This window comes from Eptesicus fuscus, chromosome 18 (assembly GCF_027574615.1).
Source record: "Eptesicus fuscus isolate TK198812 chromosome 18, DD_ASM_mEF_20220401, whole genome shotgun sequence".
Classification (NCBI taxonomy): Eukaryota; Metazoa; Chordata; class Mammalia; order Chiroptera; family Vespertilionidae; genus Eptesicus; species Eptesicus fuscus.
Genome location: NC_072490.1, coordinates 40,975,157 through 40,999,509, shown reverse-complemented (window position 1 = coordinate 40,999,509; position 24,353 = coordinate 40,975,157). Strand labels below are relative to the sequence as shown.

Genomic DNA, 24,353 nt, shown 5'->3' with positions numbered 1-24,353 from the left:
ATGATAGATTACTTCATTTATTAGGTATTCTTTAATTTCTCTTAATAATTTTCTTACAGTTGTGTGTGTTCGTGCGCAGGAGTCTCATACATCTTTTTATTGTTTTGTTGTTTTTTATGCTTTATTAAATGATGCTTTCTAAACTTTTATCTTTCTCTGTCTTTTGAGGGCCAGTCAGGGCACAGAGATACAATATGCATTCCAAGTTCATCAGTCATTTTTACTTTTTAGATGTGAGAAGAATTTTTACCCTTTCCAAATTTTTAGTTTTTCTTCTGTGAAATATAGAAAATTAAAACTGTTCCTTCTCTGAATTGAAAAGCCTTGGATTATGTAAGTAAAGTATTATGTAACTCCAAGGAAGTGATGGTAATTATAGCTATTTTAAGCTTCTAAAATGTTTCTGACCTGTTGTTACATATTTTACAAGTATTGCTAAATTGTTAGTAATGAACACTCCTATTAAGATCAAGAACAAAATAGGGATTTTCTTATCACTCTTATTAAACTTTGTTCTGGAGGCACTAGCCAGCTCAGTTAGAAGAAACAGAAATTTAGCCGAAACCGGTTTGGCTCAGTGGATAGAGTGTTGGTCTGTGGACTGAAGGGTCCCAGGTTCGATTCCGGTCAAGGGCATGTACATTGGTTGCAGGCACATCCCCGGTAGGGGGTGTGCAGGAGGCAGCTGGTCGATGTTTCTCTCTCATTGATGTTTCTAGCTCTCTGTCCCTCTCCCTTCCTCTCTGTAAAAAAATCAATAAAATATATTTTTAAAAAAAAGAAAGAAAGAAACAGAAATTTAAAATACAGAAATTAAGTAGATGGAAATTTAGGAGAATCAGTTATACAACCATGACATTCAATAAGATGGTTGAGCCCTGACCTGTTTGGCTCAGTGGATAGAGTGTCGGCCTGCATACTGAAGGGTCCCAGGTTCGATTCCGGTCAAGGGCATGTACCTTGGTTGTGGGCACATCCCCAGTAGGGGGTGTGCAGGAGGCAGCTGATCAATGTTTCTCTCTCATCGATGTTTCTAACTCTCTATTCTTCTCCTTCCTCTCTGTAAAAAAATCAATAAAATACATTTTTTTAAAAAATAAGATGGTTGAGTATAAAACTAACAAATCAATTTTATTTAAGAATTCACTAATTTCAAAATATGATACCTTGGGATAAGTGTTATAGCATTTGTGCCACATCTGTATAAAGAAAGTTTTTAAATGCTTTCTTTAATGCATTTTAAAAGGAAATCGCTTGAACAAATTGAAAAGCATACCATGTGCTTGACATAAGAAATCTCAACATCACAGAAATATTTGTTCTTCCTAAATTAATCTTTATAATGTGATTCCCAATAGATAAACCAATTAGAATTTTCTTGTGACAAAGTTGGGACTAAATAAATTGATTTTTTAAATCGTGTCAAAAAATAAAATAAAAATCAGGAAAATTCTGAAAAGCATAGTGAATGGGGTTGGGGTAGTAGTTGATCCTTACCATATATTAAAACATGATAGCACTATAGTAATTAAAATCATTTATGATATACAAATAAACAGATTGAACAGAATAGAAAGTTTAGCACTAAACAGATATATTTTAATTTATGATAAAGGTGGTATTTCATATAAGTGGGAAAAGATGGATTTTTCTCAAGTTGGTATTTGGAAAGAATTGCTATTTGGAAAAAATAAAATTGTATCCATTCTTTTCAACTTTAGAATAAATTGGCAGATGAATTACAGGTTTAAATGAACATAAAATGAAGCAACAAAGAAATGATAGGAAAGAAATTTTGATAACCTTTGACCTAAAACCCAGAACCCATGCAAGTAAAGGTTTATAAATTCAATTATGTAAAAGTTAAGGTGTTTGAATAGCTAAAACTGATGGGAGCAAAGACAAGTGACAACTTTGAGGAATTTGCACTGTATATCATAGACAAATATCAGATTTTTCTCATATGTGAAGAGCTCTCTTATTAAAGCAGTTAGAAAAGATCAATATTGAACAGAAAAATGGGCAAAGGATAAGAGAGAGCAGAAGAAAATTACCAGTGATTCTTAAATGAAAATATGCTCAACCTCAGCCAAAGAGAAATTAAAATTAAAACTGTCCACATTCTCCTTTTTAAAAGTTACCTATCAAATTGTCAAAGATTCAGCCGAAACCGGTTTGGATAGAGCGTCGGCCTGCAGACTCAAGGGTCCCAGGTTCGATTCCGGTCAAGGGCATGTACCTTGGTTGCGGGCACATCCCCAGTAGGGGGTGTGCAAGAGGCAGCTGATCGATGTTTCTCTCTCATTGATATTTCTAACTCTCTATCCCTCTCCCTTCCTCTCTGTAAAAAATCAATAAAATATATTTTAAAAAAATTGTCAAAGATTCAGATGCCTATTACTAGTTAACAAGAACATACAAAAGCAGCATTCGCCCACTTTGTGTTGGGGTCATGTGTTTGCACCTCTATGGAAGGTGATTTGGTAATATGTATAAAAATTAAAGTGTACATACCCTTTGACCCAGCTTTTATACTTTTAGAAATTTATACCTCAAATATATTCACCCATATGCAAGTTAATATATGTCTTAAATTTTTTATATCAGCAGTGTTTTTGCTACAGTGGGAAAGCAAAAATTTGGAAACAACCTAAATATCTGTAGGGAACTAGTTTCAGTAACGATAGTATTTTAATACTACTAATTCGCAAGATATATTACTTTGCAACAAAATTTAGGTGCAAAAAATATAAGCAATATGCTGCCATTTGTAAGTTTTTTATTGTGGTAAAATACATATAGCATAAAGTGCAACATTTTAACTAGTTTTAAGTGTATGAGTCAGTGACATTAAATCCATTGACAGTACTGTTCAACCATCATCACAATGACTACCCATTTCTCCTTCTCCCAACTCCTGATAATATGTGTTCTTCCTGTCTCTGAATTTTGCCTATTCTAAGTACCTCATATAAATGGAATCATACAATAGTTGTCCTTCTGTTTTTGGCTTATTTCACTTAGCATAATGTTCTCAGGATTAATTTATGGTATAGCATATGTCAGAATTTTATTCCTTTTTAAGGCTGATTATATTCCATTGTATATATTTTTAATATTTGGTTAATTCATTTATCTGTTGATGGACATGTAGGTGATTTCTATCTTTTGGCCATTGTGAATAATGTTGCTAGGAAGATTGGTGTACAGTATCTATATGAGTCCCTGCTTTCAGTTCTTTTGGGTATTTATCAAGAAGTAGATTTGCTGCCCTAGCTGGTTTGGCTCAGTGGATAGAGCATCAGCCTGCGGAGTGAAGGGTCCCAGGTTTGATTCCGGTCAAGGGCACATGCCTGGGTTGCAAGCTCGATCCCCATTAAGGGGCGTGCAGGAGGCAGCCGATCAATGATTCTCTCTCATCATTGATGTTTCTATCTCTCTCTCTCTATTCCTTCCTCTCTGAAATCAATAAAAATATATTTTAAAAATCATGTTTTTTTTTAAAAAAAGTAGATTTGCTGGATTATATATCAACTATATTTAACATTTTGAGAAACTGCCAAACTGTTTTCCACAGCAGCTATAATATTGTACATTCCCACCACGGTTCCGGTTACTCCACATCCTTGTCAACACTTATTATTTTCCTTTTTTTTTTTTTAATATAATAGCCATCATAATGGGTTTGAAATGGTATCTCATTGTGATTTTTTTTTTAATTTGCCTTATGATTAATGATGAGCATCTTTTGGTCATTTATATATCTATTTTGGAGAAATGTCTATTCAAAGCCTTTGCCTATTTTTTTTAACTTTTTTTTTTAAAGAATAGTTTATTGACTTTTAGAGAGAGGAAGGGATAGGGATAGAGAGAGAGAAATATGGATGGGAGAGTGCAACATTGATTGGCTGCCTTCTGCACACCCCCGAATGGGAATTGAGCCCACAACCTGGGCATGTGCCCTTGACCAGGAATCAAACCAACCACTTCCTAGTGCGTGACTGACGTCCAACCAACTGACCCACAATGGGTAGGGCCCTTTGCTTGTTTTTTAATTGGGTTATTTGTCTTGTTATTGTTGTAGGAAGTCTTTATATATTCTTAATACTAAACTCTTATCAGACATATGATTTGCAGATATTTCTGAGTTTATTGGGTTACCTTTCCACTTTCGTGATAGTGTCTTTCAAAGCACAAAAGTTTTTAATTTTGGTGAAGTCCAGTTTACCTTTGTTTGGTTGCTTGTGATTTTAATATCATATCTTTGAAACTGTTGCCTAATAAAAGGTCACAAAGATTTACACCTATGTGTTATATTAAGAGTTGGGGTTTTTTTTAATATATTTTATTGATTTTTTTACAGAGAGGAAGGGAGAGGGATAGAGAGTTAGAAATATCGATCAGCTGCCTGCTGCACACCCCCTACTGGGGATGTGCCCGCAACCAAGGTACATGCCCTTGACCAGAATTGAACCTGGGACCTTTCAGTCCGCGGGGCCAATGCTCTTATCTACTGAGCCAAACCGGTTAGGGCTATATTAAGAATTTTTAAGACTTGTAGCTTTTACATTTAGATCTTTGATGCATCTTGAGTTAATTTTTGTACATGGTATGAAGTCGGTTTCAAACTCAGTTCTTTCGCATATGGAAGTCCAATTGTCCCAGTGCTATCTGTTGAAGAGACCATTCTTTCCAAATGAATTGTCTTAGCACCCTTGTCTATCAATTTTCCATAAAAATCTAATTGTATCAGTTTATTTCTATACTTTCAGTTCTATTCTATTGATCTACATGTTTATCTTTATGCTTGTGTATACCCTTTAAATCTTCTGACTTTTTTTTTTAATATATTTTATTAATTTTTTACAGAGAGGGATAGAGAGTTAGAAACATCGATCAGCTGCCTCTTGCACACCCCCTACTGGGGATGTGCCCGCAACCAAGGTACACGCCCTTGACCAGAATCGAACCTGGGACCCTTGAGTCCGCAGGCCAACGCTCTATCCACTGAGCCAAACCGGTTTCGGCTAAATCTTCTGACTTTTGAATCAGATCATTGTATTAATTCAAAAATAATAAAAATTGAAAATAATTGTTAGCTATGACCACAATGTACTCTGACTTCTCTCCAATTTTCTCTTTCAGGAAAGTGTGCTGTGTTGTCATTCAAGGACTTCCTGTCCTGCAGACCAACTGAAATACCAGAAAATGACGTTTTGCTTTGTGAGAGCCGATACAACGAAAGTGACAAGCAAATGAAGAAATTCAAGGGACTGAAGAGGTTTTCACTCTCTGCTAAAGTGGTAGATGATGAAATTTATTACTTCAGGTAAAGCTTGAAAAACTAAGGAAGAAAGAACACTTCAACTCTTAATAGTAAAACTGATATCAAAGTAGTGTAATGCGAGTGTTTTTTGTTTGTTTTTTAAATTTGTTTTAAACTAGATCAGTATACATTTTAAGTAGAAAATATTAATTAATTGTTAAAGATTCTTTATTTAGCCGAAACCAGTTTGGCTCAGTGGATAGAGCATTGGCCTGCGGACTGAGGGGTCCCAGGTTCGATTCCGGTCAAGGGCATGTACCTTGGTTACGGGCACATCCCCAGTGGGGGATGTGCAGGAGGCGGCTGGTCGATGTTTCTCTCTCATTAATGTTTCTGACTCTCTATCTCTCTCCCTTCCTCTCTGTAAAAAATCAATAAAATATTTTTTTTAAATAAAAAATAAATAAATAAAGATTCTTTATTTAATCCTCACCCCAGAGTGAGGATATTTTTTCCATTGATTTTTTTAAATATATTTTTATTGATTTTAGAGAGGAAGGGAGAGGGGGGACAGAGATAGAAACATCAATGATGAGAGAGAATCATTGATTGGCTGCCTCCTGCATATCCCACACTGGGGATCGAGCCAGGCTCCACTGATTTTTTTTTTTTTTTTAATATATTTTATTGATTTTTTACAGAGAGGGAGAGAGAGGGATAGAGAGTTAGAAACATAGATGAGAGAGAAACATCGATCAGCCGCCTCTTGCACACCCCCCACTGGGGATATGCCCGCAACCAAGGTACATGCCCCTGACCGGAATCGAACCTGGGACCCTTGAGTCTGCAGGCCGACGCTCTATCCACTGAGCCAAACCGGTTTTGGCCAGGCTCCACTGATTTTTAAAGAGCATGGAAGGGAGCGGGGGCGGGGGGCGGGGGGGAGAGAAAGAGAAATATTGACATGGGACACACACATCAATTAGTTGCCTCCTTCTTGCACCCTGACTGGGGCCAGGAATTGAACCTGCAACTGAGGTACATGCCCTTGATGGGGAATCGAACCCACAACCCTTTGGTCTGTGGACCCACACTCTTAACCACTAAGCAAAACCAGCCAGGGCTAGTTAAAGATTAAAAGAAATCCTCATAATCTGCTGAGATGTGGTAACTTATCTAATGGTGCCTGTTGGCCTAAACTCCAATAATTATAATGTGGAGGCAGAAATCTTTGGTTCTGGTTCATAGTCTGTTAAGATTGCATGGTTCACAAATTACAAAAATTCTTTTCACTACTATATAGGCAAGTAGATCCCAACTTTGGACATAGTACTTTTGTGGGTATTCAGTAAAATCCTTTAAAAACAAGCATCTGGCCCTAGCTGGTTTTGCTCAGTGGATAAAGCGTTGTCCTGTGGACTGAAGGGTCCTAGGTTTGATTCCGGTCAAGGGCACTTGCCCAGGTTGCAGGCTCGATCCCCAGTAGGGGACATGCAAGAGACAGCCAATCAATGATTCTCTCTCATCATTGATTTTCCTCTCTCTCTCTACCTCTCCCTTCCTCTCTGAAATCCATAAAAAAAAAATATAATATATATATATATATTTTTTTTTAAAAAAAATTTTTAAAAGCATCTATAAGTAGGTGTGACTTTATAAATACACATTTAAGTTATTTTCCTTGCTGACTTAGAGTGTACATTGCAGATTGCAGGCAGTCATTTCTAAACATTAAGGCAGAACACTGCTTTCTGACTGGTTCTGGAGTTTTGTTAGCTGATTTTCTTTTTATGTCACTTCTTTTAGAAAACCAATTGTTCCTCAGAAGGAGCCTTCACCTTTGTTGGAAAAGAAGATCCAGTTACTAGAAGCGAAATTTGCTGAGTTAGAAGGTGGAGATGATGATATCGAAGAGATGGGAGAAGAGGATAGTGAGGTCATTGAGCCTCCTTCTCTGCCTCAACTTCAGACTCCCTTGGCCAGTGAGCTGGATCTCATGCCATACACACCCCCACAGGTGAAGGTGACAAGTTCCTGTTACTTGTCTTGTTCCCAGCTTTGGTTTGCTGCAGGCTCAAACCAAAGTAAGGAGGTGTCCAGCTCCTGTATATGTTGAGTTTCAACCTAGAATTCCGCAGGAAGAAACAGATTTCTTTTTCTCAATGCCATTAATTATTTAAAGTTTTTTGTTTTTGTTTTTTATTTCATACATTGCTGCTTTTAATGGCAAGTTTAGTTAGAAAGTTCTCCTTGCCTTGTGTTGAAGAAAAGCAGTGAGGAACAGCATCATCGTGGTACTCTTATCTTTTATTTCCTCTATCTTTTTAGTTTCTTCTTTAGGACCTCATTTTTTGGTTGAGGTGATCCCTGTTGGTGTTTTTTTCTCATTCAGAATTTTCTCAAGACTTAATTATGAGGTCACCATTACAGATTGCAGTCATGGAATTCAGTGAAATTTCCGTTTATTTGTTATATGGTAAGAGGCAAGGAAGAGCTGTGTTTTAACCAAGGAAATGGCTTTCTATAAACTGAACATGTTTATAAAATAGTAACTATTGAGTCAAAAGTTCCTGGCTTCCAGAAACTTTGAGCAGTTAACCAAATATAATGTTCTGATGCACTCTAAGAGCTTTCTGTCTTACAGTCTACCCCAAAGTCTGCCAAAGGCAGTACAAAGAAGGAAAGCTCCAAACGGAAAATCAACATGAGTGGCTACATCCTCTTCAGCAGTGAGATGAGAGCTGTGATTAAGGCCCAGCATCCAGACTACTCTTTTGGGGAGCTCAGCCGACTGGTGGGGACAGAATGGAGAAACCTTGAGACAGCTAAGAAAGCAGAATATGAAGGTAAATAGAGACTAGACACAACTGTCTCAGCTTTCTAAGCAAGGGGATGTTTTCAGGAATGCATGTGCTTAGACAGGTTTTACTCTCTTATTCTTACCACTTGTACATGAACATTGTGCTGGGGACTGTCTCAAATGGCTCCCATCCAGCAATTGAAATACCAGCCTTGTCCTGACTGAGCAAGCACTGCCTCTGACTTGGCCTCTGATCCTGAGGTTTTTTGTTGTTGTTTTTTTTAAATCTCTCAAACCAATATTTTGTTATTAAAAATTGCATGATTTTCTTCTTTCATTGAGTCCTGTGAGCATACATGTTAAGCTGGGGAGTGATTGTACAAGGATATTAAATATAATTTTGCTTAAAATTCATCTGAAAGTGGGCTTTCAGTATCGATGGTCTTCTATTATGGCTCTTGATAAGCCATATGTTTAAACTTCATCCTGAAGCTTGGCTAAAGCACTTGGTTTCCTAGGCTAGTCCTGGCCTGTGCTGTGTCTGCATTCATAGTTATTTTTAAGGCACTTGGGGTCTCTTTGATAAAGCTCATCTGCCTTCATACTCTATAATGAAATCATTTTGGGCCATGAGCTATATCATTTAAGGATTTGGTGATTCTTAGCCATTAGGGATAAAATACTTGAGAGAGATTTTTTGTTTTTCTGTTTGTTTTTTATTATCAGTCATGGCTTTAATAAATAAGTAGTAAACATTAGATTAGGCAGGACTGTTGCCCTTAGAGCTGTATTATTTCCATTTGGAATTATATGTAATGGTTTATTTTGCCAGTTTAGAGCCATCTCTCAGTGGTTGAACATAGTGTTCCACTATTACTCTGCTTGGCCGATTCCAAATCCATTATTTTCCATCAAACATAAAGAAATTAGTTGTTAAGACTGCCTCCTTTATTAAAGTTTATGGAGTTTCCAAAAATAAAAGCGCTCTTTTTTAAAAAATATTATTCTTTTCAGTTATTATAATTGATTGCTTATTATAAAATTACCTGACAGGCTTCTCCAAAGATCTTCTGCAGAAACCTAATCCTACAAGATGCTCAGCTAAAAAGCACTTGTGGCAAAATTAGTTGAGAAGCACTCCAGACATTTTTTTCTCTTGGCAACATATAGTGCCTATTCTTATGTTAAAATCTTTAAGACCTACAGTAAAGAACCTGTGTTTTTTTTTTCACCTGGCATTTTCTGAAACGTGACCAAGTATTCAGATATTACCTGTTAATATCCTAAAGAACTAATATTTTATAGAATATACTTTGAGAAGCCCTAGTCAGTTTTGCAAGAACCTAGAACTTTGGAGAGCTTTGGTATTTCTGACCTTAGTAAAGGTTAAAACCAAATATATCACTCAGTTGGAAAAGTGTTGGAATGAAGCTGATTACGTAAAGTGTGAACAAGAGAGAGAGAAGTGTCTGGAGATACTGTAATAGTAAAACACTGGAATAGGGCTGAAAAGAGGAAGAAATGATAGCTCCTGGGACACCATGCCAAAATTAAAGGGTGGCTGAGATTCATGAGAACAAGTGAGAGTGTCAGTCTGAGACACAAAAACTGAACTTTTGGGTTTTTTTTGTTGTTGTTTTTGTTGTTGTTGTTTTTTTATTAATATATTTCTTTATTGATTTCAGAGAGGAAGGAAGAGGTAGAGAGAGATAGAAACATCAATGATGAGAGAGAATCATTGACCTGCTGCCTCCTGCACGCCCCCTACTGGGGATCGAGCCTGCAACCCGGGCATGTGCCCTTGACCAGAATCGAACCTGGGACCCTTCAGTCCGAAGGCCGACGCTCTATCCACTGAGCCAAACTGGCCAGGGCTGAACTTTTGTTTTGACCCATTGAATTCAAAACCCAAAGTTTGGAGTTTAGCTGGGTTCACTTAATAACTTTCTTTTCTAAGACAGCCCAAGTGGGCTCCCCCCAGAAAGAGCCAACAGTAGCCAGTCTTGTATTTGATCCACAGGCCTGAATTTTTCTATTTTCAGCTCCATGTCTTTGCTCTCCCATTTTACTGTATCATTTGTGTAATGAAAATACTAGAATTTAATGTGCGGGGTCTAGATCACTGATAGCTCAAGGAAATAGGTTGTTTAAATGGCCTTTATCCCTCACGTTCATTGTACAGAGGATCTGTAAACTGGGACAGTATTAGTGAGTGATGACAAGTCTATGCAGGCAACTGTGTCAAAGCTGAAGAAGATTTGATTTGTTTGATTTTCACATTCTTACATAACGGGGGATTGGAGCTATTGCTTCTTGACTCTTTTAAAGCCATGTGACCTCGAGTTATTTTTCCCCTCCATAGATCAGCCAGTGGTAGGCCTTCTGAATTCCATGTTGGAGGGTCAATGTGTAGTAGTTGGAGTGTGATACCGGGAGTCGGGGCCACAGGTTGCTGGTTCTCTCTGTATCTTTGGACAAGTCACTGCCTGTCTTCCAGCGTCAGTTTGCCCAGATGAAGAGTGGGAAAGATTGCTTATTTATGAATGATGAAGCAAAATAAACCCTGTATTGTGGGAGCTTTGGGAATACACATTACTAGAGTTCCCTAGTAAGGGTCCAGCCTATTAGCTCTCAAAAAGATGAAATGTGATCACTGGGGCTACATGCTGTGGAGATTAAGGCAGAGTAGCTCACAGGAGTGAGGGATATAGGAAGGTGTGTTCCAGAGCCCAGAACTGGCACAAGCAAATGCTCCTCTTGCATTTCAGATGAAATAATAGTGAATTCTGGAACTTTTGCTTATATAGGATGATTTATGGTCAGTATTGAACTGCTCAGCTTCAGGAAACCTGGTTCTGTCACTATATTGTCCATTGCTTCATATGTGTATATGTAATTCCCTTCTTTTGATGACTATAGCCTGGAGTATCATGGGTTTTTTTTTTCCTTTGGGGTTTATTAAACATGACCTCTTTGCTTCATTAGAATGTAGAAATTAGCATTTAATGTCTCTAAAACCTTGTGGAGAGGCAGTGAAGTACTTTTCCCTTACAGAGTTAATTTTCTTCAGCTGCTAAAATCCCATGACACTAATAACAAGAGTCCTCAAATCTTAATAAAATTGGGTGCAAGGAGTCAGGAAAATATAGTAAGTAACAATTGTGCCAAAAATTATAATGGGCCATGGAATTGCTTCACGTTGAAATTATAAATAATTTGCAATGCTTTTAATACTAGAATAATGGTAGCGCTTCTCATCTTCAGGGTGCCTTGTGAGATTAACCACGTTGGTTACGCTGGTGACGTGTATAAATAAAACCTGTGCTTTCTGAATGTGTGTTTCAGTCTTAACATTCTTGAAATCTTTGCAGACCAGTTCTCAAGATGGGATAGGAAAGCTGGACTCTAGTTTACCAAGTGAAATCGGCCCGAATCCTCCTGTGTTGAGACTAGTCATCTACTGTTCCTTCCATTGAGACAGAACTGTTGCCTGTGTTTTTATTAGTCCTGTTGAATGCAATGGATGGTGTTTTGAATTCCTGGGTTAAAAACAGAATTGAAAATCTGAAATGCCTTTACAGAGCGGGCAGCTAAAGTTGCTGAGCAGCAGGAGAGAGAGCGAGCAGCACAGCAACAGCAGCCGAGTGCTTCTCCCCGAGCAGGCACCCCTGTGGGGGCTCTCATGGGGGTGGTGCCACCACCAACACCAATGGGGATGCTCAATCAGCAGTTGACACCTGTTGCAGGTAAAAACAGGAGCTAAGACCATTTTTTTTCCACTTTAAGAAATTCCTTCATTTTTTTTTTTTCTCCAATGAGGAGTAGGCCACAGTCTCTAGGCTTTCCTATGAGAGATTCAAAGTTTGAAGTCATCCATGTTGTCCTTACATTGCCTTTCCCATATGGGCAATGCCTCCCCTCTGCCCCAGAAATGGGCCCTGGCCCCAGTCCTGGGAATTGGTAGGGAGCAGCTCTTCCCTAGCTGTGGGCCTAGTCTAGCGCTGTTCTCCACCCCAGGCTGCTCTTGATAGAGCATTATAGCAGAAAATATAAATAGACCCTGAATTCTCTTCCTGAGAGACATCCAAGAGAAAACAAAACTATTCTTTAGGTGATGTTGACTTTTCCATCTCATTCCAGTATTCAGTTTGCCTTGTTCTGCTGCAGCCATCCTTTAAAAAGACTGACCATTTAAAAGGATTTTTGACAATGAATTATAAATCCTTTTTTGGTCACCAGTGTGCATGACTGCTAGGTGGAATACAAAGTCCTTATTCAATTCATTGTGCCCACTCTGTAATGCTTTTCTATTTAATTACATTAAACTGCATTTTCTGTTAGTATCCCAGTCACATATTTTAAAAAGAAAAGAAAAGAAAAAGAAAGAAAAAATGATGAATGTGGTTTGTCTGTGTGTGTTGTCTCTGGATCTGGTAGCCATAGCAAATTTGGCTCTTCTAGAATTGGATATCGTTGTCTGACAAGCCTCCAACAAGAAGCCTGTAGACCACTTCTTGGGTCCCTCCTTCATGATTTCTCTAAACCTGGTGAGGTCTATACAAGCCCCCTTTCTCCTTAAGCAAAAGCAATCTGACCTCTTTTCCAAGGGAGTTGAAGACAGTCTTGTTCAAGGCAGGCTCCATTGAGATGCTGTTTTTGTTCTTGTTTTTGCTTTTTTTGTATTTGCTTTTTGAGGAAGAGTAGCATAAGATAACTTTTCCATTGTTGCTCCTACCTTTCATGATGGCAAGTTCTCAAATGCACTGTCGCTGAACTAGCATTTGCACTCGCCAAAGCACATCTGAATCATGGCTGTTCAGTACTTCCAGTGTAACTGCTGTTGATCTAACAAATCTTGTCATTGCCTGCTCTATTCCATGGCCCATTTTGGTTAATGGGGTTCCAAAGGTTTTAGAAATCAGGCCTCGAACATGGGGACCTTGAAAGTTAGAATTCCCTTATTGACATCCTGTTTTGTTCTATTTGATGTGTGATATTGTAGCACTGTGCCCTTGACTAAAAAGCCCAGGGACACATTAACTAAATGAATTCAAACAGCTAAAAACATTAAAAACAAAAAACGGGGATTGGGGGGACAAAACCAGCAGCTGCAGCATTTTAGCTCCCTGTTGGGGAATAACATCATAGAGCTCTGACGGGTGAGGAGGATGGGGCCACTTTTTAGAAAGCCCCTGTTCATTATTAAGTGTGTACTGCCCAGACTTGTGGGCCATGGGAGTGAAGGGCAAGCATTCGCTATAGGAACCAGTCTACAGTGGGAACTTTGCAGCTATCAGGGTGATCTTTCATGGGTTTACAGGTTGCATAGGGCCTAAGTCTTAGCCTGGTTACTGTCTGAGACCAGCTTTGCTTACAAGCATTGAAGCTCATTTGAACACATGTGACTGGGATAATAAATGCCAAAGTACAGTTTAATGAAGACAAGTGTCATGTCTTTCAGTTCTTAATTTCTTCAACTTCAGCCCGTGAAGGGTGCGTTCAGATGGGCTTTTGTAATTGAAAGCAAAGTCTCCTAACATTCTTAAATTCCCTAAAAGCTATATCTGGTGGTGGTGTTAAAAGGCAGTTTGGCAACATTGGATCTCCTCATGTTTAAGGTGATGGTGTCTGTTCAAAGTAGTTTTTACTCTCTGAACCCTCATTTTTTAAAACAAACTCATAATCCTATTTCGTGTATAGAAGTATTATTTAAAATGTGTTTTAATTGGTTCATATAATTGTACGTTTTTCAGTCAGCTTAGATGTAACTCATGACGCAGGCTGAATCTAAGAATTATCAGTAATTTTATAGCTTTAAGAGACTAAACTTTTATAAATAAATACCTTTCAAATAATTCTTTAGGGAAAGTCAAAGAGTAAAATTCTTAGAATCTGGAGTTTTCCACTATTTCCCCGAGTCTCTCTACAGAGTCTTTTATAAAAATGAGGTTTGGCACCAGTCCCTCAACCCTCCCTCTGTGCAAGAAGTTGTGGCCAAAGGTGATTGCATTTTGGGGGGAAGTATTATGTTTTGTTCATTGTGATCATTTCAAATCCTAGAAAAGTCAAGTTGTTTTTCTTGCTTAAAAAAATGTCGTGTGGCTTCAAAGGTCTTTTGATAGGTGAGTCTTTGACATTTTGAAATTATTTTCTTCCTTTCGCTCCTTTTGCCAAAAATACTTGTTTCTTGAAACTCTTCCTTAGCCAGCAGAAAATATTTTGTCATGTGAAGATGCACTTTGAAAATAAAGGAGTAAAAGACTGTTCACAGAAATTCTGTGCCACATTTAAAATGCTCCCTGTTAAATGAAGGTTTATGTGAGGACATTTGTGAGCGTGGAGACAATGATGACAATTGGCATTTTCTCATGTCAGCAGAGCCTGATTCTCCAGCCATTCCTCCCTAAGGTCTGCATGCAGGCTTTGAGTGACCTGGGCTTAGGTTGACTTGGGAGGGTTTAGTTTTGATCTTTATTTTAAACTTGTTTGAGATCTAAAGATGAAATATCAGACAATCAGACATTGTGATGGCTCTTAGTGGTTGGTCAGTCAAGCTCTAGCATGATCCATTCTTAGAAACAGTGGTGAGGCTAGAAGGGAGGAGGAGTGGATGAAAAATCCTTGCCATCCTCCCACAAGCTGGAGAACCATGCTTTGTGATCAGGGCTGTGCACCTCATTTCCTCCATTCCAGTTTCCCCTCGTGTGTACCCATGATAGGCATATGAGTGTGGGCAGAGTGGAATGATGGGGTTATTACTGTTCAATTAGAAACACAGTCGCAGAACTGGTCACTCTGAATAGCTTGCAATAATCATGACCTTGGGAAGGCTGTTACTGGAACTCCTCTTTATTTTTACCTGAAAACATACAGTATATTTATCCCAGGAAAGATAACTACAAGTAATAATATACTAAGTACTAATTCATCCAGAAATGTTGGGTTTCATATTTATAACTTTTTATTTTGTTCATTTTTGCAACAAAATAATTGCACTAATTGCTGTTGTATCATGCAATACTAAGGGTGCTTTATTCATTAGTAGTGCATGTGGGAAGTTTGTTATTACTTAGCTCATGTTGCATGTTAATGATGCATGTCTGAAATTTATTGTGTCCTTCAAGGCATGATGGGTGGCTATCCGCCAGGCCTTCCACCTTTGCAGGGCCCAGTTGATGGCCTTGTTAGCATGGGCAGCATGCAGCCACTTCACCCTGGGGGGCCTCCACCCCACCATCTTCCGCCAGGTGTGCCCGGCCTCCCGGGCATCCCACCACCGGGTAAGAACTTCATCCTCATTCACTCATTAATCTCATCTTTATGTTCTCTTTTTCCTCTCTCAACCAGTTGTTTTAGGAGGCACTTCCCTGCCTGTTATGAGCAGGCCTTCCCACACTGAGAACCCCAGAGATGTCAGCAGCAGGGTCTGTCCTGTGTGTAGAGCAACTGGATGCCTAGCAGCAGCACAGGACACGGCAGAAACCAGATTTAGCAGACATTGGGCAGGAGGCAAACTCTTAAAATCACACAATTTAACGTGCTAAAAAACTCAGACACAGCCTAGAAAGTTGTGCCCTCTTTATGAGTGAATAAAATTTCTCAGATTGCTAGTTGAGAGTCACTAAAAGCACTTTTTGCTCCTGAGTGCATTACTTCCTCTGATTCAGTTCTTATCTCACAGAATCTTGTATAGGGTCCCTACTGTATCTCTTGCTTCTCAATTAGCACTTCTAAGGAATTGAAGTCACTAATGTGGAACTCGTCAGAAATCCTTCAGTCAGTCCTTTTAGGCACAAAAAGGAGGGAGGGAACAAATTTGCACTGAACTGGTTTTCTGTATCTGAGTTCCCTAAGAAGCATGACATAACATATTAAAGAACAACATAGTCCACTCTACTAACTGTAGACACTGGTTGGCTATGGACCGAAGCTCAGAAGTTATTTTACATAGAAACATATAAATGAAATCCAGCTTTAACTACACTGTAACTTTATAATTAATTAGTAAGTTGAAAATTTATTATGAAAGGAAAATCACAAGTTCCCATATTAATTGTCATCATATTCAAAAGAACTGACCCTTAGCTATAATCTGGTTGGAGGGATTGTGATTTTAAGACAACTTGGAATTGCATTTGGTCCATTATCCAAAATAAAAGCTAAAGGCTCAGCCCAGATGATAAAATGTAACAACATTAGATTTGCTTACACCAGTATTGGACCTACTGATCATAGGGTTATAAAGAGTTCCAAAGGATGCTTCAGAGGGTACACCCAGCAATGTGCAGGGTGAGTCAACATGGTGGCTTGGCCTAGAGCCTCCCGCCACACTCCTATTACTAGAGACTCACTAGAGAATGGTCATAACTCCACAAAAGTGTTTGATCCAGATGTATCCAAAGGAGGAAATATTTGTGGGAGAACATGCTTCATTATGTAAATGGTGACCTGTGTGTGAGTTGCTGTTGCAGCAGAAGTCAGTCATAAAATGGGTGTGCCCATGTGGCAAATAGAATTGGCCTTAATTCAGTGCCTTCTCATCTTGGCATAGAGTGTATCACTGAGTCAGCAGACCAGGTTAGAGCTGACTTCTTAAGTACACATGGGACTCAGTGGGAAACACGTCTAAGGCCAGAACTGTGTAGGTAGCAGATATCTTTGATGGGTGTTGGGCACTGCTATTTGCCTTTTCCTCTTCAGATTTTAAATTGCGTTTGAAAGGAACAACACACCTGATGGAGACAGGAGACAGGGAAGAAACACTCTTAGTTCCTACATCCACACATTCCTGATCAGGCTTTGAGAGGAGAATTCGGTGAACTCCTCTGGGGATTTGGCCCACATTCTCACCTGCTGCTCCCTAGCATGGCATTTGTAAATAGAGAAAGGAGAGGGGTCTGCTGGTTTGTTTTGTGCTGCTCTACAAAGATTGATACCGGCAGCTCAGGGAGGCCCACTGTGTTGTGGAATCTTAAGTCTGGTGAGTGAGTGGGAGGCAGGGGGTAGGGGTTATTAATATGTTGCAGCTTACCCACGACAACCTCTTCATTCATTCATAAATAATCATTAGGATCCTATCATGGTGATCCAGGTGTACCTACCCTTCTGAGTACTTGAAATATAAAAATTCCTGCTTTGTAAACAGAAAGCTTATTTTCACTTATTCTTTTCTGTCTAACAAATGTCTCATACCTCCTGGAAGTAGCATTTAGTAATTCTGAACCTGAGAATATTGGGCTGGTTCTGCCTGGTCAAAATATTAACATTTTGAATCCAAAGGAACTATATAGAATATGAAGTTGGCTCCTCTTGAGCCTTTTAGGCAGCCAGTAGGATTTGTTTCAAGTTTAAACAACAACTCACCAGGATTTCTGTTGTAGTTTTTAATGAACCGGGTTTCTTGTATCTCTTTGTTTTGAGAACAGTAAATGGATGGTCCTAAGATTATTAAAATAACCCTAGATAATAAATTTAGGACATCTCATTATTATCAATTAGTACCTGTGAGACAGAATTGTTTATGAGGAGTCACCAAGAGTAATTTACAAAATTATTATCAGATACATATTCAAATATAGTAGGACCATATCTTTCTCTTTTCCTTCATTTTGCATTTGAAGTGATAGCCCTTTTCAAAGTGCTGTCTATCAGATGGAAGTGTCCTCTCTCAGCCAACATTAGTAACTCCAGTCAGAACTAGAGGTGCTGGTAGCCTGTGAGGGGACAGCAAGGATGTGCCTCCAACCTCCACAGAGTTCATTTAACTATGCACTTGCACAGCCTCTTCCCTGTGTCCTTATATCCTACCACACTGCATACTGCTGAGCCTGATTGAATGCCATTACTGCTGAACTTAAACACAGGCTTCAGGACAGGAGAATGTGTTGTCAGAAGAAAAATACCTTAAAAATATAGGTGTATTCTGAGTAAAGCTTACCTAGGGAAATACTAGAATTTTTGCAGGGTTCAAATAATTTCTAAGCCATGAATAATTAATACACATCTGACAAGTTGAACTAGCATTGTCAAATACCTAGGAAACAAAAACAATAGGAATTTCTGTTTGAATGCTACATCCTGTGTTGGGTGCGTAGGGTTCCTATCCACAAAGACTCAACTGCAGAGAGATCCATAGGCTTGCATTATAAATGGCATAATTTCTTATCAGACAGTAGTTTTTCAGTCATGTCAACCAGAGCCTCTGATTGAGACACTGCATTCTGAATTACAGGTGTAATGAACCAAGGGGTGGCCCCTATGGTAGGGACTCCAGCACCAGGCGGAAGTCCGTATGGACAGCAGGTAAGCCTCCCAGTTGGATTTTCTAGGACTTGACAGAGTTCACATTATTTTCTTTCTTAAAACATGAACTAAGTCTTTTTTCCCCTCATTATGTGGTCTGTGCTCTTTCAGGTAGGAGTTTTGGGGCCTCCAGGACAGCAGGCACCACCTCCATATCCTGGCCCACATCCAGCCGGCCCCCCTGTTATACAGCAGCCAACAACGCCCATGTTTGTGGCTCCTCCACCGAAGACCCAACGGCTTCTCCACTCGGAGGCCTACCTGAAATACATTGAAGGACTCAGTGCTGAGTCCAACAGCATTAGCAAATGGGACCAGACTCTGGCAGGTAAGGAGAGTCCTTCTCACTAAGTATGAAATCCACCCTTTGTTCAAGCCCTCTTCTGCTATTGCCATATTGTAACCCAGGGCAAATACCCATTTTTCTTATACAAGTAAAATAAATGGTATATTTAATACAAGGGTTTGAAGCTTCTTTGTATATTAACATCACAATTTGAAAAAAATTTTTTTGCTGAATCTCAAAGCTTAATTTTGTCATAAATATCACCGTCATCTTTTTAAGTATATTTCGAATTTTTTAAATTATTATTTTAGGCATTTGGACATTAAACATAGATACATTTGAATAAATTAAAGTTATTTTACCTCAAATTTTTTTGTGGTTAAACCTCACCTGAGGATACTTTTTTCCATTGATTTTTAGAGAGAGTGGAAGGGAGGGATGGGGGCGTGTGGGGGGGGGGGGAGAGAAAGAGGGCGGGGCAGGCAGGCAGGCAGGCAGACATGGTAGATTGGTTGCCTCTGGCACACCTCCAGGGATCAAACCTACAACCTAAGTACCTGCCCTTGACTAGGAATTGAACCCAAGACCCTTCAGTGCATAGGCCAATGTTCCAACCACTGAACAACAACAACCAGGGCTCACCTCAATTTTTAAAAGAGAAAAATATATTAGAAAATATGTTTCTGTTAACCTATCAAGTTAGTCATTTAGTTCAACAGACTTATTCAGTACAAACTAAAATAACTTGCCTAGTCTCTTGAAGTTTGAAGTTTCTACTCTTTATTTCTAAACCAAATTTGATAATTTGGTTTCTTTTATAAGAGTAGTAGGTATGTTTTCCCTTTCTTCACATTTACCTTTTTAGGAGTTTCTCTTCACATGGAAGTAATTATTAATTATCAGGAGTGGCTACAACAAAATATTAATAACCTAATCTTTTAGGTGTTTGTACAGCTCTTTGGTGAAGTCATTATTATAAATTAGGTAATTTCTAAAATACAAAGCATAAAACAACACATCCCCAGTTAGGTAGTCTCATGCCTAAGTGAAGTAGTTTTCTAAAAACCAAGATGTCTAATAAATTATATAAGAAATTTGCTTGGGGATATTCTGCAGAGTTAAAATGTGTAATATTTAATAAATCATTATGTTTTTATGTTCTAATCTATCAAACCTTAGGACTGAGGGAAAATTTGTTACCTTAAAATTCCTATTTATATTCCTCTGTCTACACTTTAATTTTCAGCTCGAAGGCGTGATGTCCATTTGTCAAAAGAACAAGAGAGCCGCCTACCCTCTCACTGGCTGAAAAGTAAAGGGGCTCACACCACCATGGCAGATGCCCTCTGGCGCCTTCGGGATTTGATGCTCCGAGACACCCTCAACATTCGCCAAGCATACAATCTAGAAAACCTTTAATCACATCTATTACGTTTCTTTTATAGAAGCATAACAAGTTTTGTGGAATAGTAGCCACATAGTTACAGGGGGTGGGGGGAGGAACAAAGGATGATAATTTTTATTGCATTTTACTGTACATCACAAGGCCATTTTTATATAAGGACACTTTTAATAAGCTATTTCAATTTGTTTTTGTTATATTAAGTTGACTTTATCAAATACACAAAGATTTTTTGCATACGTTTCCTTCGTTTAAAACCAGTTTCATAATTGGTTGTATATGTGTAGACTTGGAGTTTTATCTTTTTACTTGTTGCCATGGAACTGAAACCATCAAAGGTTTTGTCTTGGGTTAGGGTTTTTTGGTTTTTGTTTTTATAAAAGAACAAAGTGAAAAAATACACACACACACACACACACACACACACACACACACGAGTTTACAGATTAGTTGACAATGAAATGTGAAGTTGGTCCTAGTTTACATCTTAGAGAAGGGAGTGTACTTGTGTCTGTTTCATGTGCCTGAATATCTTAAGCCACTTTCACAAAAAGTGTGTTACAGGTGAAGTGAAAGGTTGTTATTTAGGTTATACGTGTTTGGCAGACATGGCACATTTGCTCTATTAACTCAGAGGCTCGCTGCAGAAATCTGAAGTCAGTGCTGTGCATCTTTCTGCAGCTGGTGCGTCTCCCGGACACCTGGAGAGAGCACTTCTTGAGTTGAGTTAGATGTCTGTGGTGTCAGTTATTTTTGTAGAATATGTGCACAACCCTGAATTATATTTAGTCTTGGCAGGTAAGTTTAAGGGTACTTTTGATCTATTTATAATAATTCACAATTAATGCCTATACGTGTTAGATGATTTAAAATTTTAAATCTCTTACATTGAAAAAAAATTTGAAGTTCATCTTGAAGAAAGCATTGAGGCGTCCATGGAGGTGATTTATTTTTCAGCATAATACCTAAACTAACAAAGGAAGTGCATCACTAGATATGAGCTGCATCAGAAGCCTAATTGTAAATGGGTAGACCGCCTGCATATGCAAATGTTTTAGTATTTTTTGTTTCCTCGTCAGATGTGGCTTTCTTTTTTTCTTCTAAATTTCTTCATTGTAATTCTCAACCAGAAATTTAAAACTTCCTAAAATATTTAAAATTCAGCTTGTGTTTTTAAATTTCAAGAGAAGAGCATCATAATTTAAGAAAATGCTCATGAAAAAGACTATTACAGATCCTAAACTCTTGGGTTTGATGACCCTGTCTCTTATATGACCCTAAAACAAACATGTGGAGGCAGTGTACGATGCTCAGACAGGTAAAAAGCAGCAAATATGGAACAGTGTTTCTAGGGTTTTTGGAAACCTGCTTTATTGTAGCAAAGTGGTTGCCATTGTGGTTGACCTTCTACTGCTGTTTGTAAGTTGAAAGAGTGACTTTCAGAGGATACTTTTTTCTTTTAGTCTGGTATGACTCAGTACCTGGATATTTCATTACCATTCTTACTAAATCATGGGGACAAAAGTGTGTAGAATGGATAAAAGTCTCTTGTTATCTACATAGGAGGCCCTTGTAACTTAATTGCGTATAGTCAACCACTGGATCTCAGTTTGCATCAAGTATTTTAAATAATTCTGAATTTTAAAAAAATGTATTGCAATAGTATATCAGTACCTTATTGTTAAACTGAATCAGATAAAGAAATCTTCAGTTCCTGGTTATTTGGGCCATTGAATCATCATGGACTGTATAATACAATCAGATTATTTTATTTCTAGACATCCTTGAATTACACCAAAGAACCTGAAATTTAATTTTGGTTAAGTTATTTATTTATTTCTTGTGTCCATTTTTTTTTTTCCCTTTTTAAGGTCTGGATGAGACTTCTTGGGAAGCCTCTAAAAACTTTACTGTGGGCTACATGGGGCATTATAAGCCAGAGCACTCCTCCTCCGGATTCCTTCCCAGTGTCTGGAGGTGCTATCGGAACCATAGACCCGGCCAGGAGCGTCCCTAAGGCAGTGCAGAGTCGGGCCAGGGGGCCACTAGGCAGGCCCTAATTAAGTTTTTCTTAAAAAAAAATAATAATTTATTTTAGAATCATGTCTTTCTGTATATTAACTTGGAGAATATCAGTTAATATTTAGGAAATAAGATTTGAGGTCAGCCATCTTCCAAAAAAAATTTCTTTGCTCATTTAAAAAAGTGCAAGTTAACTATACACCTTTTATCCACGAGTTTTAGGAATTGTAATGATATGGCTTAGAAAGCATAATGGCCTAAGTATTTTCAAAATATAAGTTCATGTGGAAAAGAATTTTGTTTATATGTGTGGAGGAAACCTATAGGTTTAAAATAATACATCAGCCAACTGATTGAAAAGACCTTTAATGGTTTTGTTTCTGAAGCCGCCCTTGTCTTCCTCTGAGGAAGAATTGAGAGGAGATGCTTCTCTGAGTAAAACTTCCAAATTGGTGGTGTTGGCTTTTGAGCTTGAACATTTTCAGACTTGATTTAAACTTGGTTATTCTAATTTCTATATCAAAACTTGGTTTATTCTAATATCTGTATCAAAAGAGTTTTACGTGGTAACTAGACTTATAACATGTATGTATCATATGTTTGTTCATCTAAAGCTTTTTAATCCAAATAAAAATGGAGTTTGCAAAGTGATTTGGATTAACCAGATTTGGTTGTTCTGTTAAAGCTTGTCTCAGATGTTAGCTTCAAACAGGTTAACTCCTGCAAAGCTTGATTTTTGTGCTGACAGGGATACCGCTGCTAATTTAGGGGAAGAGAGCTCCTCACAGTGTCCAGACACTGGTCCAGGGCTCAGGCGCATTAACACAGAAGCCAAATGTAGCCACACTGCTGTCCTCAGGGTGGGCAGAAATGCAGGTTTAGGTTAAAATTAAAGAGTTACTGATTGCAAAATTAAATTAAATTAAATTTAAAAAGTTTCTGATTGCACAAGGTAAGGAAAGCATGTCCTAGATCATAAAGCAGTATAACCCGTTTCAAATAGTCAGTTGTTTGTGGTCAGAAGAGATGTGTCCCAGGTATGTCTTTAATATGGTTATAAGCTCTTAAAACATGACCACACTTTCAATAGAAAGTGTTGGTAAAATCAACCAACTGCTTTCCTCTAATATCACTTTGCAAATCCCTGTGATTCTGTTCTCCTAAGAGCTTAGGGCTATGCATACATCTTTGCTCATGAGTATATTTTGGATCAGTGTTGTATAAACATTCCAACTAAACACTATGAGCAAACAAATACTGCCAAGTATTACTCTCTTTCTTTTTGGTTTGGAAGTGTGCTAGGTCAGCTGAAGGAAAGTTTAGAACCTAACAGACTATTTCTATCCCAAAAATAGATGTATTCATTGGATTACACATAAAAATGGCAAGAAATTTCACACATGTGTGAAGACTAAAAAATTGATAATATTCTACTAGGAGGGAAATTCTTTGGAAAGCCTCATGTTCCCCAAGTGCATTTTGTTTTAAAGAGAGGTTATTCAGTTGAAAAAAAAATCAAACTTACAAAAAGATATTAATGTAATTAATTTACATCCGAGAGATTAGACAAAACTTCCAAAAAAGGACTGTGAGATGAACAAAGTGACTATGTTCCTAACTTGGGTATTTTATCAGTTCAGATGATAAAGTGAAGCTCCAAAGCCCAAATTCTTTCCACAGCACTACAGTGGAGGTAGATTTCTAGCAATAACTGCTAATTAGGCTTGTCATTCTAAATTGAGTATTGGGGGTAGGGGGGTTGTTATTCAATATTTGCCTTGTAGTTGACACTAGGGGGCACTGCAGTCCTATAGTTGGCATATAAGAGCAATGCCTTTTTGTTGTTTTGTTAATCCTCACCTGAGGATATTTTTTCCATTGTTTTTGTTAGAGATTGGAAGGCGGGGAGGTAGAGAGAAACGTCTGTGTGAGAGACATATCGATTAGTTGCCCTCCATACACACCCAAACCTGCAACCCAGGCACATGCCCTTGACCAGGAATCAAACCCATGACCCTTTGGTATTTGGGCCAATGCTCTAACCACTGAGAACACTGGCCAGGGCACAATGCCCTTTAAATTCATTCAAGTTCTCTTAAATCATTCCAGTGTCGGATGGGGTAGAGTCATATTCTTTAGGAGGGTTAGTTTTTTTGAGCCCTGGCTGTATTGCTCAGTGGTAGAGCATCAGGCCTTTGCACCCAAGGGTCCTGGGTTCAATTCCTGGCCAAGGGCATGTGCCTGGTTGCAGGTTTGTTCCCTGGCCCAGTTGGGA

At 38.4% G+C, this 24,353-nt stretch overlaps 1 protein-coding gene across 1 annotated transcript in view; it reads left to right on the top strand.

The window, feature by feature from the left end:
• PBRM1 (polybromo 1) overlaps positions 1-22,729 on the top strand; it is a 140,359-nt gene extending 117,630 nt beyond the window's left edge. The window contains exons 26-33 of the mRNA XM_008151491.3: positions 5,146-5,329; positions 7,073-7,283; positions 7,911-8,112; positions 11,648-11,812; positions 15,191-15,346; positions 18,298-18,368; positions 18,480-18,696; positions 19,901-22,729. Of these exons, the coding sequence (XP_008149713.3) occupies positions 5,146-5,329; positions 7,073-7,283; positions 7,911-8,112; positions 11,648-11,812; positions 15,191-15,346; positions 18,298-18,368; positions 18,480-18,696; positions 19,901-20,073 (1,379 nt within the window). The 3' untranslated portion in view covers positions 20,074-22,729. The remainder of the gene's footprint in view (positions 1-5,145; positions 5,330-7,072; positions 7,284-7,910; positions 8,113-11,647; positions 11,813-15,190; positions 15,347-18,297; positions 18,369-18,479; positions 18,697-19,900) is intronic.
• The last annotated feature ends 1,624 nt before the right edge of the window (positions 22,730-24,353 follow it).